This window comes from Muscardinus avellanarius (genome assembly GCF_963383645.1).
Source record: "Muscardinus avellanarius genome assembly, chromosome: 14".
Classification (NCBI taxonomy): domain Eukaryota; kingdom Metazoa; phylum Chordata; class Mammalia; order Rodentia; family Gliridae; genus Muscardinus; species Muscardinus avellanarius.
Genome location: NC_137800.1, coordinates 804,352 through 829,511, shown reverse-complemented (window position 1 = coordinate 829,511; position 25,160 = coordinate 804,352). Strand labels below are relative to the sequence as shown.

The 25,160-nt window shown below is 49.0% G+C and overlaps 1 protein-coding gene across 1 annotated transcript in view; it reads right to left on the bottom strand.

Annotated features, from left to right (window-relative positions):
* The window catches only part of DLGAP2 (DLG associated protein 2), a gene marked incomplete at its 3' end in the record, with an annotated part of 448,164 nt that overhangs the window by 69,149 nt on the left and 353,855 nt on the right, over nt 1-25,160 (bottom strand). Inside the window, exon 4 of the mRNA XM_080710521.1 lies at nt 11,016-12,082. Coding sequence (XP_080566647.1) covers nt 11,016-12,014 — 999 coding nt within the window. The 5' untranslated portion in view covers nt 12,015-12,082. The remainder of the gene's footprint in view (nt 1-11,015; nt 12,083-25,160) is intronic.

Sequence of the window (25,160 nt, the reverse complement as noted above, 5' to 3'; positions counted from 1 at the left end):
TCCAGAGAGGGGATATAGCTCAGTGGTACAGTGTCTGCCTAATACGCATGCGGCCCCAGGTTCAAGCCTCGGTACTAAAAGTAAAAGAAATTACTTTCTTTTTATTTCTATGTTATGTTAGAGTCTAGAATTTATATAATTTCCCAAACTTTTGTAGGTGATATGAGAATTTCACTTTGGAGGAGTTGGGGGATACTCTGAAATGTTTGCTATTACTGACAGTTTGGTGAGTTTAAGAGCTGCTGTTCATACAGGAAGGCGTGTGAGCAATTGCATGAGAGAGTTACTAACGGGCTGGGGCCACATAGCACAGCAGGTACACGCAGCCTGAGGGCTCAGCACACATCACACAAAGGTCCTCCAGCCAGCTGGGCGTGCCTGTGGGGCGGGAGGGATGGGCTGGGACCATAAGGATGGCTGCTGGGAGCAGGTCCTGGGCTCTGGGCGGGTGGAGGGCGGGGCGGGACAGGGCCTGGGGAAGGAGGCCAGACATGAAACAGGCTGGAGTCACATCCTTGTTTACTGTCTGCGAGGCAGCGGGGGGGGGGGGGGGGGCCACTCTGGCTTCCACAGATGTGCTGGATCCCGAGAGATGCACGGGCCGGGCCTTCCAGGATGAAGGAGAGGTGCTCTGCCAGTACAGTAAGCATACATGCAGCTCAGCAAAGGGCCAAGGGCTCTGGAGAGAAGAGGACTGTCCAGTTTCAGTTGGCTCCAGTGGAGGAGTGAGTGCCCAAAGCCACAGGTCCTCAGGGTCCCGGGAGATGGGGAGTCTGAGTCTCGTGGGGGCAGCAGGGAAAGGGACTTGTGCTGTGAGGCCAGAGGTGAGGTAGGACAGTGGTCACACCTGCTCTTTAGGAGAACACAGAGCTGGACTCCGGCCGGGCACCCGGTATAGCCCCATGGAGAAAGGAACTTGGCACCTCCAGAGCTGGGAAGGCTCTAGTCTGATTTGATCAATTTCTGAATGTCCTCCGGAACACTACAGGCACATGCATTCCCTAAAATTTTACTAAGTGTGTCAGAGCAGTACCAGAGGGGACAGAACACAGGAACAAGGCCATGATCCCCGCCTCTAGCAGACTGTGTCTTATTTACTGGGCTGGTCAATAACGGCTACATTAGACAGGCCTGCTGGAGTGGCCCTGTGCCCCCAGGCCACAGGGCAGGTAGGTGCGCCATGTGCAGCAGGAGCTTTACTGTCTGCTGCTGGCCTCCCTGGTCCTGAGCAGCCCACAGAAACTAAGGGGGTCTCCACCCATTGCCACAGGCCCAACGCCATCCCCTATGGCTGAAGGAGCTCTGTGGAGACCCCACTGCTGTGCCCATCTGGAACCAAAGCAGCAGTGTGCCGAGCAGGGCCCTCTGTCAGGAGAAACTCTACTGTGAAAGCCAGCCTATACAACCAGCAGAGACAATGTGATGCTGGGGACTGAAAACTGTCAGACAGCCTGCCAATCTGCCAGATGTGCAAACATCAACCAAGGGACCACGAAGTGTAGAAGGCACAGAAACAGCTCCAAAGAGGCACAGAAATTGCCCTCAGGAAAAGGAAATTAATGAGCAACCCAAGAGAGAATTCAAAATAATGATACTAAGGAAATTCTATGAGATACAGGAGAATACAGTTCAACTAAGTTAAGAAAACTGTTCATGACCTGAATGAGAAATTCAGGAAAGATCTAGAAATCATTAAAAAAAAAACAGGAATTTAATTTTGGACCTAAAAAACATAGGAAACAAAAATACAGTTGAAAGCCTTAATAACAGATCATACCAAACAGAAATGAAAATTTCTGGACTTGAAGACAGATATTTTGAAATAACCCAGTCACATGAAATAAATAAATGGACACAATGGACACAGCCTGTGAGACTCTGGGACACAGTAAGCAAACAAACATTTGAATTAAGTATGTTCCAGAAGGAGATGAGGAGGGAAAAGACACAGGAAGCATAATCAACAAAATAATAGCTAAAAGGTTCTTCAATTTGGGGAAAGATAAGGACATTCAAGAGTTCTGAAAGGACCTCAAAAAGTGTTGACCAAAACAAGCAATTGTATGATGCATAAGGTAGTCAAACTGTCAACCAAGAACAAAAGACAATTCTAAAAACAGAAATAGAAAATAACCAAGTTTATTAGGGGAACCTTTATCACAGTACTGTTAGATTATCTGAAGAAACTTTACAGGAAAGAATAAGACAACATGTCCTGAAAGGGGAGGGGGTATTCCAACCAAAATTACTATACCCAGCAAAGATAGCCTTTAAAAGCAAAAGAGAATTAGACTTTGCAAGACAAGCAAAAATAGGGAACTCAACATCTCACAACAAAGGCTTGAGGGAGCCCTGCATCTAGAAGAGAGAGAACCATGACTACCATTGTGAAGAAACGGGAAAGTACATAGCCCATTGGAAGAGCAGACGGGTACAAGAGAAAGGAGAATACAAGAGAATACACTAATTCAGGAAACTACTGACCACAAAAGTAAGTAAGAGAGGGGGAAGGAAGTAACGGATGCAGAAGATAACTGAACAACAGCCACAAAACAGGAGTCTTCACAAACCAACAAACCTGAGTGTAGACAGATTAAAAAAACATGAAAAGGTTGAGACTGGCTGAATGGGTAGAAAACAAATACAAAGATATGCTGTCCCTTCCAGAAACTCACTTCAGAGGTAAGGAAATACTCTGGAAGTAAAGTGCTGAAAAAAATGTCCTAGGAGAACAGAGACCAAATGCGAGGAAGAACAACTGTGCTCAGACCACATAAAACAGATGTGAAGTCAGACACTGTAGAATGAGATAAGGCATGATGTAAAATGATCAGGAAATCAATTGGACAAGAATAATAATATTTGTAAATATATGTGCACTGGATTCTTCCTGGAACACCTAATTTTGTAAAACAAACATGATTGTATCTACAGAGAAAGAGGCAGATTCCCATACAGGAACAGCTGAGGACTTTAACATTCCTTTCTAGTCAATGGAAAGACTGTGAAGACACACACACACACACACACACACACACACACACACACACACACACACCAGAGATAAACTTTACAATATACCAAAGAGACCTCACAGACATCAAAGATCTCCAGGAGATGTGAGGTCACAAAACTAGTCTCTAGAAGCATAGCAGTCAGAAGCATTTTCTTCTCTTACCACAATGGAAAATAACTAGTAATAAGCAGCGTGCTTTTGAATGAACAACAGGTCAACAAAGAAATCAAAGGGAAAATTTAAAATTTCTGGACATAAATGAAAATGGAAATACCACATACTAAAAACTATGGGATACAACAAAAGCAGTGCCAAGAGGAAAGCTGATGGCAATAAATGCCTACACTAAACATAGAAGACTTCAAATAAACAACCTAGCAACACAACTCAGGGAACCAGAAGAGTAAGAATATACCAAACCTCAAACTAGCAGAGGAAAAATAAATGATATCAGAGCAGAAAAGGACACTAAAATACAAAAGATTAACAAAATGAAGAGTTTTTTTTTTAAAAAGAAGATAAAAATCAACAAAACTTTAGACAAATTAAGAAAATTAGTCTAATAAAATCAGAGGTGAAAAAGGAGAAATCCCAAATGGTACCACAGAAATACAAAGGATCATCAGGGACTACTATGAATGACTATATGCCAACAAATTGGAAAATAAAGAAGAAATAGATGAATTTCTGGACACACAAAATTATCAAAATTAAAATGGGACATAGAAAACCTGAACAGACCAATAACAAGTGACAAGACTGAATCAGTAGTAAAAAAATTCCCCCCAAAGAAAAGCCCAGCACCCAATGGCTTCACTGCTGAATTTAACCAAACTTAGAGAAGAACCAGTACCAATTCTTCTTAAACTATTCCAAGAAACTGAGAGATAGAGATCTTCCAAACTCATTCTAGGAGACTAGCATCACCTTGATACCACAATCGGAAAAGGGTACAACTAAAAAGAAAACTACAGCCAGGTATGGTGGCATGTGCTTGTAATCCCAGTGCTTGGGAAGCTGAGACAGGAGGATCGCACAGGTTCAAAGCCAGCCTCAGATACTTAGTGAGGCTCTCAGCAACTTAGTGAGACCCTATTTCCAAATAAAGTGTAAAATAGGTCTGGGAGTATAGCCTGGAGGTAGAAAAGCCCCTGGGTTCCACCCCCATTACCGCGCACACACACACACACACACACACACACACACACACACACACACACAAGAAAACTACACACCAATAACCCTGGTGAAAACAAATGCAGAAATTCTCAACATAATATTAGCAAACCAAATATAATCACATAGCAAACTGATCAGACACCATGATCAAATGGAATTATCCTAGGAATGCAAGGATGGTTGAATACACGCAATTCAGTAAGCAATATACCACGTAGGCAGACTGTAGGACACAAACCGTATGACTATCTCAATGAGTACAGGAAAAGCATTCAACATAATTCTACATCTCATGATAAAAACTCTCAGCATATTAGGCTTAGAAGAAATATACCACATAGGCAGACTGTAGGACACAAACCATATGACAATCTCAATGAGTACAGGAAAAGCATTCAACATAATTCTGCATCTCATGATAAAACTCTCAGCGGATTAGGCATAGAAGAAATGCACTTCAGCATATTGCAGAATGTAAGTGAAGAACTATAGCCAATGGGGAAAACTGGAAGCATTTCCTCTAATATCTAAAACAAGAAAAGGATTTCTGCTTTTATTACTCTTACTCAACATAGTACTGGAAGTCTTAAATCAATTAGACAAGAGAATGAAATAAAGAGCATTCACTTAAGAAAGGGAGTCAAAGTATCTCTGCAGACGGCAGGATTCTCTATATAGACAAACCTGAAGGCTCCTCCAAATTGTTAGACATGAGAAATGAATTCAGCAAAGTGGCAGGATACAAAATCAAGATGCAAAAATCAGCAGCATTGTTATACACCAGTAACAGTTTGCTAAGAATGAAATGAAGAAAGAAATATCATTCACAATAGCTACAAAAAGATCCCTAGGAACAAATTTAACAAAAGAAGTGAATCACTTCTACAACGAAAATTATAAAACACTGATGAAAGAAACTGAAGAAGACACACAGAAAAATAGGCTTCCCAGGCTCATGGGTTGGAAGAATTACTATTGTTAGAATGAGAATACTACCCAAAGTGATTTCCTGATTCTGTGCAATCACCATCAAAATATCCATGACATTCTTCTTGAAAATAGAAAAAATCCTAAAGCTCATTTAGAACCACAACAGTCCTCAAAGAGCCTAAGCAGTATTAAGCAAAAGCATAAGGCTATAGGCATCACAATTTCTGATTTTAAGACATATATTCTATAGGATCTTAGTAACCAAGAAAACACGTACAGTACCCAAAATTGACACATAAACCAGTGAAACAGAATAGAAAACTCAGAAATAAATCCATACATCTCACATCTGCAGCAACCTGACCTTTGACAAAGGTGCTAAAAAATACACCGGAAAAAGGACAGTCTCTTCAATAAATGGTGCCGAGAACTGGATATGCATAGCGGAAGCATGAAACTAGACCCTCTCTCTCACCCTGTGCAAAAATCAACTCAAAAATGGATCAAAGACCTGAGTGTAAGACCTGAAACTACTATAAGAAACATAAGGAAACCACTTCAAGATGTTGATGTTGGCAATAATTTTTTTATATAACCCCTTGAACACAGGAAAACAAAGCCGTAATAGACAAATAGAGGCTAAGATGCTTCTACACGACAAAAGAATCAATTGGCAGAATAAAGAGACAACTATCCATCTAACAAGGAATTCATATCCAGATAAATGAAGAACTGAGAAAAGCCGAACAGTAAAAAACAAATCATCCAATTAAAAACGGTCAAATGAGCCAGGTGCGGTGGCGCACGCTTGTAATCCCAGCATTCGGGAGGCTGAGACCGGAGCATCACGGTTCGCGAACAGCCTCAGCTACTTAGTGAGCCCCTCTGCAACTCAGTGAGACCCGGTTTCAAAATAAAGAATAAAAAATAGGGCAGGGGGTGTAACCCGGAGGTCAAATGCCCCTGGGTTCCATCCCCAGACCCGAAAAAAAAAAAAAAAGGACGAATGACCTGAACAGCCACCGAAAATAAGATGCACAAATTGCCAACAAACTGCATCAATACAAATCATCAAAACCATGAGGTATCACCTTGTCCTACCCAGAAAGGCTACTATCAAAAAGCACATAATACTAATGCTGGCAAGGATGCAGAGAAGGAAGAAGCCTTACCCTGTTGCTGGAAATGTAATTTGGTGCAGTCTTTAAAGAGAACAGTATGCAGGTTCCTCAAAAAACTAAATGAGAGCCAGGCACAGCATGGTGGCGCATACCTGTAACCGCAATATTTGGGAGACTGAGACAGGAGGATTTCAGGTTCAAGACTAGCCTAGCAAATTAGACTCTCAGCAGCCTAGCGAGACTGTTTGAAAATTAAAAAATTAAAAAGGGCTGGGGTGTGGCTCAGAAATAGAATGCCCCTGGGTTTGATTTCCAGTACTACAAAAAAAGTAAAGAAGAAACAAGAAACCTAAACTAGAACTAGCTTATGGTCCAGTAATGCCACCGCAAGAGAGACCGTGGCTCCTGACCACAAAGGGGCCGAGCCAGGACTGATGCGGGCCAACGTGGGAGCGCACTGGGGCTGGACAGGGCGGAGTCTGCTAGCACAGGGGCTGCAGGGACGCGTCTCCCTTGGAAGTGATGTCCAGTGCTCTTGGAGGCAAGGGAGCGTGCTCCCGCTCCGTGCCCCAGAGGTCTCTGTTCTCCAGGACACAGAAGCTGTTTGTCCCCTGAGGGAGGCTGTGGTGAATCACCTGCCCACGTTCCTGCCACATTCATTGAAAGTGTGGCCATATATGGCTTGTCTGGGGAGGCAGAAAATACAGAACAGGAGCTTTGTGAAAGAATTACGTGGGCCGGCATTTCCTTTCAATTCCACTTATCATCGGTTTTGACCTACTTAAAGTCAAGAATCTTCCTGGAATGTTAACTACATATTCTGTTTGAGCCAAAGGTGGAAATAAAAAGTCACCCTTTCCCTCAGGTGCCAATCTCCAGCGTGGGGAGAAAAGGGCAAATGGAGCTTGGTGTCCACCTCTCCCTTCCTGCCCCTTGAGTCTCATTCTCAAAGGAGCATCTACAGATAAATTCCTTTTATCCCCTGATGTTCTGCTTGTGAAATAGCGCTCACGAGGACCCAGGAGCTTCTATCGAAGGCAATCAACACTAGAGAACAGCCCTGTAAGGACGTCTTTGAAAATGCCGGACATCAATTTAGCTGAGTCCGAGGACACAAACAGCCCGGGGAGACAGGTGCATAATTTGTGATGTTTGGCTTCATCAATCTTGCCGCGGCGATCCCGCGTGACCAGTAGAGGACGGTGAGAAAGGGAAGCGGTCACTGGGCTGCCCCGCTCTGTGGAGCAGTGCCCAGGAACCAGCGTGCTTCTGGGTGGCCTGCCCTCCTTCCCTCCTGCTGCAATGCCCTCCATGTGACCTTGGGGTGTGTTATACCAGTGAGCAGGAAGAGGGGGCTGGTGTCCCAGACAGGTGCTGCCCTTCCAGAGAGCCACCCGGGGGCTGCCGCTTGGCTGGAGGAAGCTCGTCCCGGGACGTGAGGCCTCGGGGCCTTGGCGGGCAGGTGACAGTTGGCTCTTTCTCTGTCTTGGTTATCTAATACCAGGGGATTCACGTTAATGATGCGTGTTCTGCTGCCTCGCCCCTTGGCAGAGTCAGATTGCAGCCTGCCATTTTTGTTTTTCTGCGTTGCTATAAAAAGACATCATGTTTGAATCCTGGAAGTACATTTTGCTAAGATAAAGCTCAACTCTACCTGCCCTCCTCCACAGGTACTCAAGTAGAGAGGAGGACAGACCCCCGAGAAAGAGGGGGAGAGGCAGGGCACTGTGTTGACTGTGGCAGTTCCTGGAGGCCAGACAAGAAATATGGCAGATGGCCATAAAATATTGGGGTGACCAACCACAGGTGAGAAGCCGGGGTGGGGTGTCTAGGACAGGGTGATCAGCTGCAGACCTGCAGAGACATGAGGGTCAGAGACACATCCATGAGGACACCATGCACGGAACCTAGCCCCCAGGGCCCATTAGACCAACGCACTGGCTCTACCACCAAGACATCAAATAAGTCAAGGCAGGGAAGAGAGAAGAAACCTCTAAATTTGAAGGGAGCTAAGAGACAATCCGACCAATTGCCATGTAGGCACCTAACTTGAATCCCGACCCCCAAATTCTAAGTAGGAGCCACGGGTCACCAGGGAGATTTGAATCATGGCTAGGTATTTGTACAGTGTGAAGAATTACGTTTTCAGTGTCTGGGTATGTATTATGGTCACATTTCAGAAGGAATTCCTTACCTTTCAGCATGGACTTCTATAGATAAATAGCCACTGAAGTACTTGTGTGTTGTTTGGGTCTGTTCCAACGTGACCCTGGTGGTTTAGGAGTGAGGATGGTCCAGAATCAGTGGTCAGGGCAAAGGGACGGGTCATTAGATTAGAGCTCGCCTCATGCACATGTGATAGTCTCCCTAACTAAAGCATCAACCAGGCTATTGGAGGGTGGAGAAGGGAGGGGCGGCGGGCGCCAGGTGTGCAGGGCTTGAGCAGGTGGCACTGGAGGCTGGGTAGGGGGCAGCCTGTGGCCAGGGGACCCAGAGATAAAATGGCACGGCTGACCACTGATCCTCCAGGAACTGGAGATTCCCGGGTTCAAACAATGGTGACATCAAAGGGTGAAGCCCGGTTCTACTAATCATAGCAAGTACAGGTAAAATTTACATGCGATGTTATCGAGGTTTGCCAACCACAAGCAGAAGTGTAGCCTTTTCCCACTGCTCTAAAATAACTTTCAGCCAATCATGAATTTGTCTCTTTGCATGATTCTTCCTATACAAGGAATTCAGTTAGCATCTCCTTTCAAAACAGGACCACTGGTCCCCATTTGATGTGCCGGAGCAGCCGGTATGGCTGGAAGTCTTGCTGCCAAGTGGCTCCTGGACAGACATGCTGTTTGTCAGTTCTATTACTGGCCACCCGATGATTCAGCCCGCATTAGCGTCATTACTCTGGATCCAGGAGGATTTCTCTAAACCAGAGTGCAGCCACAGTGCCCGCTCGTAGGCAGGTAGAAGCCACTTGTGGGTTGGGATCCATTCTATGCACACATTACAGAAACCCTGAGATACACAGGGCTGCTGGCGGCACAGGTCAGCAGGGGTGGCTGCGGAGACCTCGGGGCCTCCTAAGGCTGATGTTTCCCAGGTCCTCACTGATAGGAGGGGAGACGGTGCACAGCTTATATAAAGTACAAGGCATGCAAGCTCTCGGCAGCCACTGTCAGCAGTTTCTTTTTGCCTTTGGTAAATCTGCACCCTACAGAGATGGACACACTTCCCATGGCCAGGCTGGCTGGCACGCAGCTGAGATGCTGCTGCCAAGCAGAGGAGATGAGCTTAGGAGGGCGGGTGGAAGCCACCTGCGGCTTCCACATACACCAGCATCCATGTGGGTCTGGTGCTTGCTGCTGTTGCCAAGTCTCCCAGCCTTGGGGCATTAGGGAACAGCCCACCTCCTTTAGAGAGATGATCCAGGGGAGGAATTAGGATTCCTGAAGGGGCTCGCAGGGCAGGCGGGTCACCTCGGAGTGTCCTGTCAACACTGAGGTGGACCAAGCATCACTGCTCACAACAGCCAGGATGTGGAACAACCCATGTCCGCTGAGAGTGCGGTTTGTCCACACAGTGGGCTCCTGTCCAGTCTCAAGAAGGATGGGGATCCTATCACTCACAATGTGCACGCACCAGGAGAGTGTTAAGCTAAGGGAAATAAGCTCATCCTGGAAAGACAAGTGCCACACAATTCCACTTGTGCGCAAGCCACAAAACATTGAACTCCAAGAAACCAACGGCAGAGGGTGGTTCCTGGGACTGGGTGGGCATAGGGGACCTCATCAGAGGACATAAAACCTCAGAGAGACAGGAGGAGGAAGCTCAAAGCACTACTGTACATCTTGGTGGTGGCGGCTCATAACCAGGTCCTGTGTGCTTAGAAGTTAAAACTGCAATGTGGATGCTGCTGGTGGGAATGCATACTAAACTACCACGTGGAACTCAGTATGGGGATTGTTGGAAGACCGAGAATGGGATCACCATGTGACCACACAGACCACCCTCCACCTCTGCCAGAAGAACCAGAGTTATAGCCCCATGATTCACAACAGTCAAAGTAGGAATCAAACTAGGTGTCCATTAGATGAACAGATAAGGACAACGTGGTGCATGCGTACACACACACACACACACACACACACACACACACACAATGGAGTTTTACTCAGCCATAAAGAAAATTAAAATTGTGTCATTTGCAGGAAAATGGGTGGAACTGGAGAGCTGGACTCATGAGTCAAGGGATCTCGTGGAAATAGAAAGCAGCCCAGGATTGAGGCAGAAGGGAGCTGGGGGAGGAGGAAGGCGAGGAATGGGGTGAAACCAACCCAGTGATGCTACAATGGACCCCACCACCGTGTGCGACTGGACTGCACCAGTAACAAAGTTTTAAAAAGTCACAGTTGGGGAACTGTTGGTTGCAATAAGCTATGGCGTATTTCAAGAGAAATAGAGAAGAGCTTGAAAAATCTCCTAGAAATGATTAACATTTGAGGAGACAAAGTGCTTCTTGTCCATCTGACCCATCCCACCTCATGTATCAAGCTATCACACACATCCCACAAAGACGCGCAGATATGTGTCCCCCTGAGAAACGGCTAGGAGTGGATCTGAAGTGTTCTAATGTAAACCCAGAAGCCTGGGAGGCAGTTAATCAGCTTGGTTTACACAGCCTAAAATGTAGACACATTTCAAACATCACGCCGTTCCCCAAACGGCCACGCAGTTCTGCCACCCAAGACGGTGGCGGCCGGAGCCCTTACCTGGAGGTAGTGGCAGGGCCGCAAGGGCGGCTTCAGCTCCGGGTGCACCAGGGGCTTGTCCAGGTTCAGGGAGCTCTTGCGGTAGGCCTCTTTGGCCTGGCTCACCGTGAGCGTGGACCAGGAGCTGCGCTTCATGTGCTTGGCGTCGGGCGTCAGGGCCAGGCCCTCGCAGGCCGAGCACTTGATGTCATTGTTGCTCTTGGAGGTCTTGAGCGGCAGGTCCCCGAAGGGGCTCTGCAGCGCCTCGGGGTAGCAGTGGGCCAGGGGGTCCAGGTGGTGCCTGTTGAGCACGCTGGGGGTCCGGTAGGTGCTGTCGCTGTCCAGGTTGTCCTCGGAGCTCCACCAGCTGCTCATGCTGGACCTGGGCTTGCTGTCCGGCTTCCGCTCCTTGCTCCTGCTCCTCTTGCTGTGTTTGGAGAGGTGGCCGTGGTGGTCCTCGCCCCGGCTGTCGCCCTTGGTGCCGTTGGCGTTGCCCTTGGAGGAGCCTTCCAGGGAGTGTGACTTGGTGAAGAGCTTCTGGACAGAGTGCACCAGGTGCCGGATCCGGCCCGGGCTCTCGTTGCGCTGCTCGGCGGCGGCAGAGGCCCGCTGGTACTGCAGCGTGTGGAACCCGTCCCGGTGCAGGGGCAGCTGCTTCTCGAACTGGTCCAGGAGGTTGGCGGGGATGCGGTTCATCTTGGTGCTGGCATGGGACATGGCGCAGTCGTCCCTGGTGTCGTAGTGGGAGCTGTAGTGCATTCTGGGGAAGGTGCTGCTGGACACGTGGTCGCCCAGCGCCATGGGCATCACCATGCACTCCGAGTGGACGGAGCTGTGCGGTGAGCAGCGGTGGTGCTCCAGGGGGCAGCTGTCTGCCGGGCTGAGCAGGTAGGATTGCCGCGGGTCCTGCCCATGGTGCAAGTGGTCATGGGGGTGCTCACAGTCGTCTGGGGGTGTCAGGCCGCAGGCATGACCGGCGCATAACTGGGCTTGGCTTCGACCTCCAGATAACCCTTTCATATTCCTGGGAGCGGGGGAGTACCTTTCCTCATTGAAGTGCTGTGTTGGCGACCATGAGTACTGCTGGTCTGTCGATAAAAGAGAAATGTCATTGAACACCCGATGAGGATTCTGAAAATGACCTTGTTTTACACGATGACACCTGGGGACACCCTGTGCACAAACCGCTTTACCCAGAGTCAGCCTGCCCGTGCGCAGGGCTTAGGAGCACCGCTCGCCGAGGCCGTGCTGGCCGCGGCCTCCCCTGATGATGCTCTAAAGGACAACTATTCAACGTCTAGGAGATGCCTTGGATCTCTTCAAGACTCAGCTGGAGCTATGAAGAGATAACACGTTCTCGGGAAGAACTGAGCTGTATTCTGTCAGAGGTGAGTATTTTGGTCCAGCTAAGAAGCTTGGCCAGTGGTGTCTGGTATTTACTGGTGGCCCGGCTGCTATACGCGAACCTGGAGTTGGTTCTCTCTGTGCTTGTGGTGGTCCCGGCCCTCTGTGTGGTGCAGGCTGTAGAGAGAGGCCTGGTTGGGGACCAACCCACTCTGTCCTCTCAGGTGGCTGGAGACTGCCAGGCCGCCACTCCACCTACCTGGCCTTGCCCTGGGCTCAGCCTCCTGGGCGTCCTTTCCTTCTGTTTTCCTATTGGAATGAACTTCCCAAGTGTGTGTTTTCCTGCCTCTGGCTGCCAGTGGGAAGAGATAGATCTGCCCTGGGATTGATCTGATGGGGCTCACCCAGTGTCTTTATTTCAGATGTTTGCTTTGAACTGCAATATTCTGCTTCCTGAGAAAATAAGTAGTTTGCTCCTGGGGCCACCCTGCTGCAGCAGGACCCCAAGCTGGGAGGAACCTCAGAATGGAGGGTGAAGGGCCCCAAAGCCAGCAGAAACCTCAGGACGGAGGACGAAGGGTCCCAGAGCCAGGAGAAACCTCAGGATGGAGGACGAAGGGCCCCAGAGCCAGGAGAAACCTCAGGATGCAGGGTGAAGGGCCCCAGAGCCAGGGGGACCCTCAGGACGGAGGATGAAGGGCCCCAGAGCTATGAGGACCCTCAGGATGGAGGACAAAGGGCCCCAGAGCCAGGAGAAACCTCAGGACAGAGGGTGAAGGGCCCCAGAGCCAGGAGAAACCTTAGGACGGAGGGTGAAAGGCCCCAAAGCCAGGAGAAACCTCAGGACGGAGGGTGAAGGGCCCCAGAGCCAGGAGAAACCTCAGGACGGAGGACGAAGGGCCCAGAGCCAGGAGAAACCTCAGGATGCAGGGTGAAGGACCCCAGAGCCAGGAGGAACCTCATGATGGAGGGTGAAGGGAGGGCTGTGTGGTGGGTTCTGCTGGTGCACCAGGCTCCTGGATTCTGCAAGGGCCTGGATGTGGAGCCTGGGATGGACAGCCCAGTGGTCCAGGGGTATGTCTCCTTGTGAGGGCCAGGACACGGGGCCTGGGATGGACAGCCTGGTGGTTCAGGGGTGTGGCTTCCTATGAGGGCCAGGATGTGGGGTTTGGGATGGACAGCCCAGTGGTCCAGGGGTGTGGCTCGCTATGAGGGCCAGGACGTAGAGCCTGGGATGGACAGCCCAGTGGTCCAGGGGTATGTCTCCCTGTGAGGGCCAGGACACGGGGCCTGGGATGGACAGCCCGGTGGTCCAGGAGTGTGTCTCCCTGTGAGGGCCAGGATGTGGGGCCTGGGAGGGACAGCCCGGTGGTCCAGGGGTGTGTCTCCCTGTGAGGGCCAGGATGTGGGGCCTGGGAGGGACAGCCCGGTGGTCCAGGGGTGTGTCTCCCTGTGAGGGCCAGGATGTGGGGCCTGGGATGGACAGCCCAGTGGTCCAGGGGTGTGTCTCCCTGTGAGGGCCAGGATGTGGGGCCTGGGATGGACAGCCCGGTGGTCCAGGGGTGTGGCTGAGCCCTTCCCTGACTCCAGGCTTTGGCTTCCTTGATGTGTGATGGACTCCGAACGGAGCGTGGATGAAGACCAGACACCAGGACTTGTGGCTCAGTGCCAGCATCTGTAACCACCATTAGCTTACCGTCCGCGGCCCGTCTGAGAGCCCGGGGCTGTGGACTGTGGCCCCGGTGCTTCCTGCTGCCTGGCCTCCAGCCCAGGGGGCCGACTCCCGCTGGCAGGCAAGAGACGCAGGAGGCACACTCTGCTGGATGCTTATTCCAACAGGACAGCCGCGGGAAGGGAGCCTGCAGGGGTGTGTGGGACATGGCCTGGGGACAAGGCAGCCTGGATACGTCAGCCATGGCACCAGGAGAAGGTGCCCCCTGACTGCTTCTCCCCTCCCTCTCCAGGGCCTGGGACAGTCCCGTTTCCCTGGACCTGCGGCCAGGGCTGGGGCTGAGGGTGTGCACAGTGTGGTGGCCTGCCTCATTACAACTGAGGAGGGCGTCTGTGTTGTACCGAGGCCTGGGCCACCTCTGGAGGACGGATATGTGGTCCTCTGCTCTTTGGCCCCTTCCTGCACTCCGCTTTGGTCCATCTCTCCCCCACCTGCCTTATTGCTGCCTCCGCCTCCCCAGGATTGGCAGTGGGGCCGCTGGTCCTCAGATTCCACCAGTCCATCCCTCCTCCCTCCACCCCAGCTCAGGCCCCAAGGGAGACACAGACTCCAAGGGAGAGGCTGTGCTGTGTGAAGTCACGCTGGAGCAGAGGTCAGGGCCGAGTGACCCGGCTGGCACAGCTCCTCCGCCGCTGGGCGGCCGGCACTCCTGAGCATCACCCTGTGGCTGCGTTCTCCAGGATGGGCCCTGCTCTGTTGATTCCCAGGCCCGCTATAGTACAGCACAGCTCTGCTGGGTCCTGCCCTGGAGCCCGAGGGCCGGACAGGAGCAGGACGTGGCCTTTGTCAAAGGCTGAGCATTGTGGTCTCCGCAGGAGGCAGTCTCCAAGCCAACCCCTCCCCTGGGCCAGGGCACACCCAGGCTCAGGCCCACACCCACTCCCATCTGCCTGGCCCTGGTCTCCAGAGCGTCCCTCCACCCACTTCTCTCAGTCCACGATACTCCTAGGTGCTTAGTCCCACCTGCAGCCACGGGCCACCCAGCCCAGGCACAGCAGTGCACGCAGGCCCCCAGGGAGGAAGCAAAGGTACCGGCTTCACCCCGTGAGGCCAGCGGGAGTCATCAGGGAGTGAGTGTAAGGAAACCATGGTCGCCTGCCCAGAATGTCTGCCCAGTGACCTGCCCAAAGCTTGGGCGCAAAATGTCCCATTTCAGCCTCCCCGACAGTTTGTGCCCAGACCAGCTCAGACACAGAGGTGTGTGATAAAGAGGAGTCACGCCCAGGGCTGGCCCCTAGAGGAGAAGGTGGGTGATTCCTAGGAATCCCGATAGAGGTCTGGAGCCAGGCGTCACCCTGCCCACACAGAGCCTCGAGGGTCCCTTCTGCAATCTGCAATCATGCACGCAGTGAACCCGGCCCAAGCCGTCCCTCCTGCACTGCAGGAGCGCCTTCTCGTCGCCGTCTCAGGCCGCTGTGCTGGAACAGCTACGGGGCCCCCCTTCCTCAACAGCCGGGGCCCGAGCACAGCCTTTAATATATTAGCAGGGAATAATTACAATAAATTACACTTAATGAAATTAAGAAGACGTTTCCAAAGGAAATTCAATATTCGACGGATAAATAGCCAAACTATGTTCTGTAATCCAGACCTCACGGCCGCGCGGAGTTGCTGTCTTATTATCTTTCACTTTATTTTTCCATTAACATGTAATTTAATACAGTTCTAATCTTCCTTCGTGTTAAAAGCGAGCCCACTCACGTATCCTATTTCTGCCTAATGTTTAGCCTAGAAGCTATATTAGGAATGTGGCTACATAAAAGAGCAGCATACAAGACAAAACTTAACTGAAATGAATTAAGTTTGATTATGCAACGTCGGCAGCAGCGTCTCGTCTCACTGTACACGATCGGATGTCCCGATGTATGCATGAAAACTTACATGCTATCTCTTAAAAACATCACAGTAACCACAAACAAGATAATAACGTATTGTAAACAATGGCAGTACTAAGAAGTGTAATGAGAGCTCTCACTATGGTATTTTTTTAGTCACTTTACACAATGTATAATAAAAACTTAGGGGCTGGTAATTTCTCTTTGTGGAGATGAGGTAACAAACACAAAATGTGAAAAGCATCTTAGTTTTCTAATTTCCAGCTATTCAAGACACCATTTTTGTTATTAAGAGAAAACAGCAATTATGGTTGTTATTCATTAACATACAACTGTCTTCCCAATTTCAAAATAGAAAGTAAGTGTGCGTTTTACTGCTGGATTAGGAAGCCTGTTGGCCAGCCCGTTCTGAACAGTATGCTGTGAGCGTGGGAACGAACCCCTTAAAAGCATTGCTAACACTCGTGGAGTACACCCTGTGCCAGGCTCCACTGTGGGCTTCACCTGGCCGCCTCCCTGACCCTCTTCACTGCCTCAAGTGTACAACATGAATCCACTGCAGGTGGAGGGAGCTGAGGCTGGAGGGCCCGGTAGGGTCATGTTCCTCAAACTCACAATATCTGCCACCATTTCTTCAGAAATTTCAACTGGACGTATGGGGAATTGTGAGTTAGCTCTGGTTGGTCACTGGAAACACCGGTCCTCCTTCTCTGTCTTCCTCCCCTCACCCACGCTGTTGTCCCTTCTCTGCTCCCCTGGTGGGACCTGCTCAGTGGCCTTCTCTTGGCACTTCTGGGGCTCATGCAAGTCATGGACAGATCAGGGAAATAGCCCTGCGAACCCAGCCCTGCATTTAACTTGCACAGGTATGATGATGTGGCCTTCTAATGCTAGAAGGAACCCATCTGAGGGCCTGTTAAAGAAAGCTTCTTAAACTCCTAACACAAAAGTATTAAGATCTGTATGTTGACAGCTATAAGCATTGTTGAAAGAAATGTGTGGTAAAATAAATAAATGGAAACTTATACCAAGTTTGATGACTGGAAGATTTCGCACGGTTAAGATGGAAATAGCCCCAGATGAGTCCAGGTTCTGTATGACCCCTATATAATTCTAGCTGGCTATTTTGTAGAAATGCAAAATATTAATCTTAATATTAATATGGGTAAAAAAAGAAAGCTAAACTCAAGGCTAGCAAAAGGAAGAAAATAATAAATATTGGAGCAAAGATGAGGGAAATAGAGAAAAGAAGTTGGAGGGAGAAGCAAAAAAACTGGTTCTTTAAATAAAAACAAACAGTGTAGACAAACATTTAATTAGACTGAAAAGGAAGAGAGGGCTCAAATTCTTAAAGTCAGAAATATAAGTGTAATTGCTCTATGCCAATATAAGGATTTATAAGAGAATACTATAAACAATCGAATTCCAACAAATTAGATAACCTAGATAAAATGGATAAATTCATAGAGAAACATAAACGTGCTTCAAAAACAAATAGGAAATCTCAACACACCAAAAGTTAAAGAGATTGACTTGACAATCAGGAGTCCCTCAGCAAAGCAAAGCTCAGGACCAATTGGCTTCGCAGGTGAATTCTAACCCATGTTTAAAGAAGAATTAAGATCAACCCTTCTCACACTCTTTCAAAAGCAGAAGAGGAAGGACACTTTCAAGCCCATTCTATAGTAATTCAGAGACAGAATTACCCTGATATCAAAGCCAGATTATAAACAAAAAATTACAGACCACTATCCCTTAGAAACATAAATATAAATGTCCTCAAGAGAACACTAGCAAGCCAAATGCACCATCGTATTAAGAGATCTCCCACTGATTTACCATAGGAATAGAAGGAAGGTTCAAAATAAAATAAACACAACACATCAGATTAATGGAATAAAGGGCACTGTCAACATGATTTACATTATGATGTGGGACTTTAGCACACCAATAAAAGTATGTTAAAATAGAACAAAGGGGGAAAACATGTAATAATGTCAATTGGCAAAGAAAAGAATGTATGAAATACATCATTTTTTCATGACAAGAACACTTAGAAAATAAGAAGTAAGGGTACTTCCTCAGCATAATGTTTATTTATGAAAAACTTATAGCTAACATACTCAGTAGTGAAATATAGAAAGTTTTTCCATAAGAGCTGAATAAGACAAGGATGCATATTCTTACCACTTCTATTCAACACTACATTGGAATGCTTCTAGCCAGAGCAATTAGACAAGAAATGAAATAATTATTTAAATTTGGAAGGGAGAAGCAGAATCCACAAGAAAGTTACTATAGCTGATAAATAAATTCAACAAAGTTTCAGGATATAAGATCAAAACACAAATGTCAGTTGTGCTGCTAAACTCTAGAAATAAATAATCTAGAAAGAAAATTAAGAAAGCAATTGTGCTTAAAATAATATCAACATGAATAAGATACCAAGGACTAAATTTAACCAAAAAAGCAAAAAAAAAAAAAAAATTGTATGCTGAACACTAGGAAACCTTACTGAAATAAATTAAGAAATACCCAAATAGATAGAAAGACATCCCATGTTCATGGATTGAAAAACTTATGACATGTGAATTACATCCTTAGAAATCTAGAGTAAAATACATAAATGTATGCAAGGTAAGGGAACAAAAAGTTAAACTTCACTTTAAAACAGCTGTCCTTCTTCATTTTAAAATTCAGTAAAAGTTTTGTTGGAAAAAAGTTAGGAGTGTTTTTCCCTGAATCTCTTCTTTCTCTAGAGAATGGTGTTTGGTTGTATTGTCGCCTCTTCTTTATTTATATTTATTTACAATTTATTATTTTTTGTGGGTCTGAGGACTGAACCCAGACACATTTTTACCTCTGAGCTACACCCTCAGCCCTATTTTAGTTTCATTTGAAAACTGAGTTTTATTAAATTTCTGGGAGCCTTGCTAAGTTGTTGAGGCTGGTCTCAAAACCTGCAATCCTCCTATTTCAGTCTCCCAAGTACGGGGACTGCAGATATTCACCATCATGCCTGGCCATTCTTTTTTGATTGCTGGTTGCTCAGGGAAAACTGAGACTCAGCTCCAGATCCTGCACCACTCCTATGGTTTATTTATGTATTTATTTCTGTTCTTGGTTCTTACTTCAAGTTTCTGTGTATGATTTTATCTTTGGATTTGCAGCTCATCATTATATTTCACAAGTTCTTGCTATTTACTACTTCCTTATGAAATGAGGTGAGGTGCACATTAGTAAATAAACCAGCGTTACTGACCTATGGATTATAAGTTCAAGTATCTGATAGCTACTTAACCACCTTCTGGAGTAAAATTTAGAAAGTCTTAAAAGGAAGTGTTGATTTGGGTCTGGTGAACTGAGCCGAGGAGGCATTCACAGGACAAACTCCTGAGTGTTATCAGACATGAGAGGGTATCTCTTGCATGCAGCCCGTGCCCACAGCTCTCACGTTTCTGTTCTGTGTTGTACACCCCCTTCCCTTATTATTATTTCTCCTCCTTTTCCTCCTCCTTCTCCTCCTCCTCTTCCACCTTTACCACTTTCTCTTCCTCCCTCCTCTTCCTCTTCCTTCTTCACTGGGGATTGAACCTAGGGTTTCTCTACTTCTGAGCTACACTTTATCCTCTTTTATTTTGAAACATGGTCTCCATATGCTGCTGAAGCTTTCCTTTAGCCTATGATCCTTCTGTCTCAGCCTCCAAGAGGAGGGGGCTGGCTGCATGGTGGTGAACTGGGATAACAGGTGTGCACCACCATGGCCAGTTTGCACTGTTTACTTACCTCGACTTTCAAGGCACCAAATCTCCCAGCTACCCTCTTCAATCTCTTTGGGCCATACTCTGTACATAGTAGAACCTCTCGAGCAAGCATGGTTGACCTGCATCCTTGTTGGTGACTGAATGAATAACTAGGTTAAGGATTGGAGCCTTCTAGGGATTCAGCTCCAGCAGAAGCTCAGCTTACAGTCTGGGCAAAGCTGCTGTCCTCTCCCTAGTGTGCAGGCTGAAGCTACTGAGCTCAGCACATCTTTGCTGGTGCACAGTAGAACTTTTCAGGCATCCTCAGAGAGGAAGGCCTCCTAGAACATCCTCTAGTCCCAAACCGTGAGGCTCCAGGTGTGTTCAGCTGGAGGACGCCGCCGGCACCTTCCAATCACCTCTCTCTAGTCCTTAAATGCTTCTTCAGAAAAATTCTGGTTATGAAATCTTGGCCTCAACTGGATGAAGCCCTGCAAGACCATGTGGCATCAAAGGCAGATTTGTGCTGACCCCTGGCCACTCTAAATGTCTTCTTTCCAGGTTTCCAAAGAGCCCTCAGAGTGAAGGTTACTCAAGGTTACTCTCCTGCTCCCTGCAGGCACTTTGGGGGTTAGGCGGCACCCATCAGGGGTTCTGATTTTGTTTTTCTCACAAGGTCACAGGACTAGAGAGGGCATGGAGAGCGCGAGGCTGGCTGTGCTTCCCACACAGGCTTCACATGTTCTTCTCCCTGCCTCTCTTGTGTGCTGCCTGCTCTGTTCAGCCAGGCAAGTGACATGTGAGGTGCCTGGTCCCACTGAGCCTGGGTAGAACAGAAACCATCTTCTACGAGCCTTGGTTTGCAGAGAGACATCAAGAGTGGACCCATAACTGGAGAGAAGTAGATGCTATAAAAAAATCGGGGTTGGGCCCCTGTGCGTGTGTCTGGGCTTCCCCGTCTCTGCAGGTGCATTGGGAAGGTCCCACCTGGGCAGACGTCTGAAGGGTGAGGGTGATCTTCTGTTGTTGGGGGGAGGTGTTCTGACCCAGTGAGTAGAGTACTCAGGTAGTGTGCCCTGCCCCTGTGCTGCTTAGGAGCAAGAAGCCTGCAGTGCTCTGAGCTGAGAGCCAACCAAACAGGAGCCCAGGGGAGAGGAGGGGGCTGGGAGCAATGTGGAAGACCCTCAGGACGTAGGTTGCTTTTCAGTGAGTCAGGAGCCTGGGAGCAGTGAAGTGTGAGAAAGAGTTGGGTGATCTCAGGCTTGCCTGGCTGTGAGAGCTGGGAGTGGGGGCCAGGGAAGAGGACCAGGGAACTCCAGGCACCTAATGCCTGCTGGGAGATGTGATGAGGGGTCCTCCTGCAGGGCATCCCGGGAGCGCATCCTTACAAAGTGACCTCTGCATCTTCCTGGCTGGGTGCTCAGATTGGTCCTACTGTGGCCCCTCCCATATTGACCATTCCTAAAAAAAGAAAACCAGACCGGAGGTGAGGGGCATGCCCCGGCTCAGCAGTCCCTATCCACAGTATGGAGGCAGGCGCAGCTGGAGAGGAATGGCGTGTGGGCTCCACTTTCAGGCTCAAGTTACTTTCCACTCAAGTTGGGCCGCTGGGTCCTTGTTTTCTGTCCACTCAAATCAGTGCTCTACAGGCTACGAGAAGCTGTCAGCTCCAGGCTGTGCGGCAACCGTGCCACTGAGCATGTTCAGTCCACTGGCGCTCTGAGCATGCCGGGGCTGTGGCGTCCACAGCAGCAGCTTGGCTGTCCTCCTGCAGCCCACAGTGCTGCATCCTGGGGACGGGCTTCATTTTAACTTTGTTAGGGCTCTCTTTGCAGACATGCTGCTTCTTACAAGAATGATAAAAACAAACAAAAAGATGAGGGTGGCTCCCATCCCAGGGAATGTAAGAGGAAAGTGGAGGGTGCCCCGTGGCTGGAGGGGTGGGCACAGAGAGGGCACCCGGAATGCTCCAGTGGCAGCAAGTGGTCACAGAGTTGTCGGTCAGTGCACCAGGGGAGCATGGGGCGCTGTCTCCGAGGACAGACAGCAAGGACGTTGGCAGATTCAGGTTGCTAGAGGAGGGCCGGAGTGTGGGCGGGTCTGCAGAGCCCTCCCCACTGGGAGGAGGAAGAGCAGGGCAGGCTCTCTGCACCCCAGGAGCATTGCACGGACGCTCTCCTCTTCTGCAAGATGCTGACTTACAACACAGCCCAGCACTGAGCCTTCCAGAAATCAGCCAGGGGATCAAAAAGAAATGCAACCTGTTCTTCATTCCCCAACTCGCCACTGGGCGGGCTTTCTGGGATTGTGTGTGAGGAGAGAGAGTGCAGAATGGGGGGCCAGTGCACCTGTGGGCAGCGCCCTTCCCTGCCGAGCCCTAAGGCCTCCACACCAGCAGCAGCGTGGCTTCCCAGCCCTGAGCAGACACACTACCCCTGGGCCACTGCTGGCTGGATTCCTGTCCCCAGGCCCCATAGGCAGCGGCTCAGCCCCACCAAGGTGGTCCCCTCTGCTTAATCTCTCTTCTACTCATTCTTTAAGACCCACTACAAGTGCTTCCTTCTCCCCAGCCTCTTCCTCCTAGATTCTGCTCTCTGAACATGAAGAGGACATGCCAGCTGCACCTGGCAGAGGCCTGGACCTCACTCTCTCCTCCCGCTCAGCACCCGGCATCCCGAGTCCAGGGCCTTCCCTGTGCAGCTCCCCCAGGGACTGGGGATGGAAGACCACAGGCCACCCCGTTCTGCAGGAGCAAGTGTGGGGGTCACAGCCACAGCAGAGCGGGCAGGGAACAGACCCAGCAGGGAGGCAGGTGGTGCCGGTGTGCCTCTGAGACCAGAGGGAGAGGCGGGGGAGAGGCGGGCAGGGCTGGGCATCACCCACGGGACCTCAGGACGGCTGGCTCCCAGCTACATCAGGAGGAGGTCTCAGCCTCCCCTTCTTGTCACTTCACCCCAACAGACGCCTGCATAGAGGCACACATGCACACAGCCAGGCGACATATGTACTCAGTACATATGCACACCCACACCCACGCAAGCTTGCCTATGTACTCATGTACTCAGAGCACACACACAGACATGTGTGAGCACAAACTTGCATGCTGATGCACACAGTGTAAATGCATACAAGCACAGGTGTAAGCACACACGCACAAACGTGTAAACAGATGTGTAAGCACACATGTGCACATATACTTGGTGCATATACACAGGGCTATGCATGTAAGCACTCGTGCACACTCACCCACACATGAGCACCAGGCATGTGTGGGCATGCAGCAGCATGGTTTATGTGCACATACACAGCACACGCACAGACACACCTGTGAGCACCACAGCACCAACACCCACACGTGAACACTTGCTCACATGTGCACGTACGTGTAAGCCCTGGAATCCCAGGGCTTGGTGGCCAGGCTGCAGGGTTGGGACCCGTGCCATCACTTCCCCGGCCAATGTGTGCCTCTTCTCCACCTACAGAGGCAGTGGCTGGTCACGGGCAACCCGGGAGCTCACTCAGACACACGGTCCAGCCCCGCTGGGCCCGCAGGAAGCACACGGCAAACGCTGGTCATTGGTGAATTGCCCTTCGACCTCCTCCTGAGACAGGCCGGCACTCACAGGTGGACGTTCGCTCAGTTCTGTCAGATTGAAGTTTTTCAAATGGAGTAAAAATGAAGAGGTGTGAAGACGCGGAGAGAGGTGCCAGGGAAGGATGGGACGGTCTGGGCCAGAGGGAGGCAGGGGAGTGCCAGCCGCAGCTGCTCTTGGTGATGCCTGATGTCGTTCCCTGGAGAGTGCCCCGGGCACTGCGGGTTTACACCCACCGTTGGCAGAAGCTCCAAGCCACCACGTTAGGCTTGAAACGCTTTGTGAGAAAGGCAGATTGTACTTCCACGACTAAAAAAGAAAAGGTCTCTGGCTCGCCTCAAAATCCAAATCCATTTACACACTGGCTGGGATTAACTTCGACCTCATGCATGTGAGGGCCTTCTGTGGAAATGAACGAGACACTGGCTGTCGCCACGAAATGAGATGCCCTTTCAGAAGCCACAGCATCTCATCCCTCCAGTTCTCGTGACTCCGTTTCATGGGATTCTGAGTGAGACGCTCGGGAAAGCAGAGCCGCTCCATCGGGGGTCCCGTGGCCACCTCGCCAGTGGGGTTGGCCAGAGGATGGCTTCATCTATTCAGCCTCGGGATTCAGGATTAAGTCTTAGAATTTGTTCCACAATGCGCGTATCATGTGTATTGTCTTCTCTCTCTCTCTCTCTCTCTCTCTCTCTCTCTCTCTCACACACACACACACACACACACACACACACACACACACACACCACACACACACACTACTGATTTATCGTTTGTTGACCAGCAGGTTAAATAGCGTGGCCAATAATTTGTAGGACACGCAAATAGCTTTTTACAATAAATTCCCTCCGGACTCCACATATATCAAAGCTATCATTTAGAAGAAAGAGAGCACGTGGCTTCCCCAGGTTGGGACGGCGGGAAATCACGGAGTTTGTGATGCTGCACTGAGGTGCTCAGCCCTTCAGCTCTGTCTCAGAACTTCACTGTATTTTCCATTAGACAGTATTGTGAGTGCATTTGCAACCGAATTGTGCTTAATCACCAAATGATATCTCATTTATGGGCTTAATAAGTAGCTTTTATGCAGATGTGGATCTTTATTGTAGCATTCAAAAACAGTGGCTTCCAAACCACCAAAGAAAATTGCAATTAGCTGTAAACATAATCCAATTATTCTTGAGGTTAAAAGTTCTCAACTTACCTTCTGTACAAAAGAATTCCACTGTGCAAAATGCAACTTTAGTTCAAAAGAGTAATTACAATTGTTTTCCAAATGGTTTTTGTGCCTGAATTCTATTTGATAGGTACCGGAGGTTCCTATCAAACTTACCAATCTCTTTCTTGCCTTTATTACTAAGCTTTTGGTGGTTATCTTATACTTTTCCTTTGAAAGAATGTATGACCTCTTGACGATTCCCTCCAGTATGCACCAGAACTCAGCCAAAGAAGAATGCTGGTTTTAAGAAAATTGACTTTTGGAAACTGTCTCGTAAGTAAATAAAAGTTACAATTCATAGTGATTTTTAAGGCAGTGTTAAAGACCTTCTTATTTCATAAAGTTCTGGCTTTAAGTGTGTTAAGCTAATTTTGCTTTCAAGATGACATACACTCATCCTCAGTGCCTGTGAGAATGCTGAACTGAAATCCATGGTGTCCACCTGAAGGTAGTCAGAAGGTGCCCATTTATCGTTGACAGCGTGCAGTGCAACTTGAGGAACAATCTAGTCTCTCATCAAACCCAGTGATAACGTAGGCAAATCAACATGGGTTTACGCATTCATCTCGATGCTTTTCTTGGCACTGATGACTAACATTTTTAATGCATAAGACTACGTTGGGGGATTATTCCTTTGAGGTTCTCTATATTGGGCTGTGAATCTGAACCAATTCTTTGGAGGCAATTCATGTACAAGACG